At 40.6% G+C, this 3,718-nt stretch overlaps 1 protein-coding gene across 2 annotated transcripts in view; it reads left to right on the forward strand.

The window, feature by feature from the left end:
• LOC123962605 (transcription elongation regulator 1-like) overlaps positions 1-3,718 on the forward strand; it is a 19,468-nt gene that overhangs the window by 6,852 nt on the left and 8,898 nt on the right. Inside the window, exon 6 of one of the 2 annotated variants that reach the window (XM_046038767.1) lies at positions 3,429-3,488. The exons of the other annotated variant lie outside the window; for it this stretch is intronic. Within the exon in view, the coding sequence (XP_045894723.1) occupies positions 3,429-3,488 (60 nt within the window). The remainder of the gene's footprint in view (positions 1-3,428; positions 3,489-3,718) is intronic. 2 annotated transcript variants of the gene reach the window in all.

Below are 3,718 nucleotides of genomic sequence, written 5' to 3' on the forward strand. Positions count from 1 at the left end.
AAATTGGACAAAATATTTCTGTACACTTCTGAATTCATTCTGCTGCTACCATCATCAGTTACATCATCAATAAATATTAATGAGTGTGTTCCAGAAGCAGCCGTGCACGCCCAAGCCATGACATTACCTCCACCATGCTTCACAGATGAGCTTGTATGCTTCGGATCATAAGCAGTTCCTTTCTTTCTCCACACTTTGGCCTTTCTCCACACTTTGGCCTTTCTCCAGACTTTGGCCTTTCTCCACACTTTGGTAGAGATTAATCTTGGTCTCATCAGTCCATAAGAATGTGTTCCAGAACTTTTGCGGCTCATCTCTGTACTTCTTCAATCTGGCCTTCCGATTCTTCCTGCTGATGAGTGGTTTGCAACTTGCGGTGTGGCCTCTATATTTCTGCTCTCTGAGTCTTCATCGAACAGTGGATTGTGATATCTTCACCCCTGCACTGTGGAGGTCGTTGCTGATGTCACTTACTGATGTTTTGGGGGTTTTCTTCACAGCTCTCACGATATTTCTTTCATCAACTACTGTTGTTTTCCTTGGCCGACCTGTTCGACCTCTATCTGCTCAGTACACCAGTAGTTTCTTTCTTTTTCAGGACATTCCAAATTGTTGTGCCCAATGTTTGTCCAATGGCTCTGGTCGATTTTCCTTCTTTTCTCAGCTTGACAATGGCTTGCTTTTCTCCCATAGACAGCTCTCTGGTCTTCATGTTGGTTTATCCTCTTTAACAGGAAATGCAGTCTTTATAGGTTTGAACCAAGGATGAAAACTTAGACTAGTCATGCAGAGCTATTTATGTTTGGACTATCAACCTAAAAGGCAACACCTGGGCAACAAGAAACCTCTGTCAGTCACATGTTCCAATAGTTTTGCTCACTTGAAAAATGGGTGGGTTCAACCAAAGGGTGGTATGTCCTGAGTTGTTTAACACATCTAGATGTGAATACCAGGAAATAAAAGCTGAAATTCTGAACTCTTGTCTCATACTCATCTTTTGATCTTAAACCCAAATGTCTTCAGTGAACAACAAAAACAAAGGAATATGCCTTACCGTTCCAATACTTTTGGAGAGGACTGTACATTAATATAAAAGCAATGTCCAGGTTGGCAAAATACACAGATTCACTAAAGTCTAACTCTCTCTTTCTTATTAGTGAAGCGCATCAATGTACAGAACATTCAGGTAGCAGCTTCCCATTTAGCTAGCGCTAACCATCACTTTCTGCAGTTAAAATGACAAACTTTGCCGGCAGCAGATCATATTAGTCATTGCTGATTAATGCAAATTCTGTGAGTAATTTGATGACGAACAATGATTGTGGGGTTTGTGTGTCTGTACTCAGCCAAAGATTATTTGTCAGCGAACAGACTGTGTTTCTATAGTTAAGTTCATAAACTCTTAACAGATTGATATGTCACTCTTACTCCAAGTTAAACTTTCATTACTATCTGATCAGTGATTCAAGCTTATCAATTGACTAGTTTTTTACCAGGGCCTTTAGTATTTGGATTAAATGATTCATATAAAATGAGGTATGCCACGGTTAATTGGCTGAAACAGTTATTTCAGATGTGCCAGATACATATTTGATCAACACTGCATAGTCCAATCTCCTCCTGCTGTTTAAATATTGGATCAGACTCTATAACAGCAGATATCTAATATTAAAGGGCTCCCAAAAGGGCCCAAACAAACTTGATCGGGACATCCCAAGTAGAAAGTACATTGTAGCTAGAGCTACTTGGCTGTGTAGATGTTTTGTGACAACTGACATTTAGTTTACAGTCTGTGTGGGAAATCTGAAGTCTGTTAATAACAAAAGTTAGGGTAGCCAATGGACTCCAGCTATAGCTGTTATTGGAACACCACAGAGGGGAGGTAGGATTATTTTGCTGCAATAGGGACACTCACAGGTTTTACATGTAAATTTCTCTATAAAAGACATCTCATTAGATATCTCCTAGACATTTCCTATAGGGATGCACCGAAATGAAAATTCTTGGCCGAAACCGAATATAATGTAAAAACTTTCCCGAATACCGAACAAGGTTTTTCACCTTTTTTCCATTTATTTTGCCTTTTTTTTACCATTGCATAAATTGCATAAAAAGTCAAAATATGCTTTTTACTCCGTGTTGCCCACAGGATTTGGAGAGACTATGGTGGGTTGGTCCAAGGCCAGAGAGGGTCGGGTAAAGTAAATTACATGTGTCCATTTACTTTTAATGTACACATGTAATATGTTTTATACTTTGTGTGAATATAATCCAATTAATCTTATTTCCATACTGTATAGACACCTTATTTTGAAAACCAGACAGTGTCACATGTGTATCCTAGCGTAGTCCAACCCAATTTGACAAATAATATTGGATGTGGTTTTCCTAATGCGTATCATGAAGACTTCATAGCCTCTCTACAAGTAGGACTCTCATACTGCAACACTTGTCTTGCTAACCTGCTTGTCAGCTCGCACTGGTCCGTTTCAGTGTATTTACCATAAAGGCTTGAATACGTGTGCACTCAGAATTTAGGTGCGGCTAGCTTAATCAGCCTCTCAGAAACGAGTGACAGAAACACTCAAAGCGGGTCAGATCATGTGTTGCCTTTTCTAAGAAGTCAGCCACAGATTGAGTGGATGTGCTGGGAGACAATTCAGCAGAACAGTGTCTGCAAACGGCGAACACTGAAATTGCTTTTTTTTTGCTATTTTCGACAGATTAATTTCGGGGGCCGGACATTCAGTGCATCCCTAATTTCCTAGTCACCTAGTTTTTAAGGGTCACACAACAAGCCTTGAGTACAGTGGTTTAAATGTAGGCCCATGTAAATCCTGTGTTTGCTTTCAAAGTGTTTCCGTTGCTTCTCTCTTCTCCTCTGCTATGTGTCTTCTTTGATTCCTTATAGTTTTTCTTTCTGTCCCTCATTTTAACAGAATTTGATCCAAAAAGCTCATTCAGGTAGTTAATTTTTGCAGTTTATTGGCGTTCTTTGTGGATGAGTAGTCTGGCAAAATCAGAATTACGATCAGATGGGGCTAGGTCTAGGGCTGATGGTTATTCGGCTGAGAAAAGACCGGGAGCTTCCTGATTGACTTTGAGATTTGTGGTGTTCCAACATTGTGCTTTTATTTACATTTTTCTTTCTTTTCTTTTTAGCATAATTGTTAATGTACTAACAGCTTCCCAAAAAGTCTTGTAAACCCAATGTACACTGTGCTCGTCCCTCTAAATACATCACATGGTTAGGCACAGAAACGTCAACAGAGGCGGAGTAACTGTTGCAACATAACAGCACAATCCAAAATTTGGCCGTGTGTTTGTCTGAGTGGGGCCACACACACAAACTCTTACACACCATGGTAGCTGATGTCTAGTGTCCTGCTGTGTTCAACCAGATGCTTGCTTGTCCGTTGTTCTTGCAGGTGTAGCAATGATGCAGATAGTAGGTGCGTCCTGTGTAAAGGCAGGCCCCAGCGCCAACGGTAAACACCCAGCCGCTCGCCTCTCAGACCTACAGTAGATGGCATGGTAGTGAATGATGTGTACATGAGTCAAATTGTGTATATATGGTAACCCTCAAACAGTGGCATGTTGGTGAATGATGTGAAAATGATCCATACAGTAGAGAAATTTCTTCCATTCCAGCATACATCAGCAGAACTTACTAGGGTTGGGCCGATAGACGATGCCATCACAACTTTGAGCCCCCCCC

This window comes from Micropterus dolomieu, linkage group LG23 (genome assembly GCF_021292245.1).
Source record: "Micropterus dolomieu isolate WLL.071019.BEF.003 ecotype Adirondacks linkage group LG23, ASM2129224v1, whole genome shotgun sequence".
In the NCBI taxonomy this organism is placed as follows: domain Eukaryota; kingdom Metazoa; phylum Chordata; class Actinopteri; order Centrarchiformes; family Centrarchidae; genus Micropterus; species Micropterus dolomieu.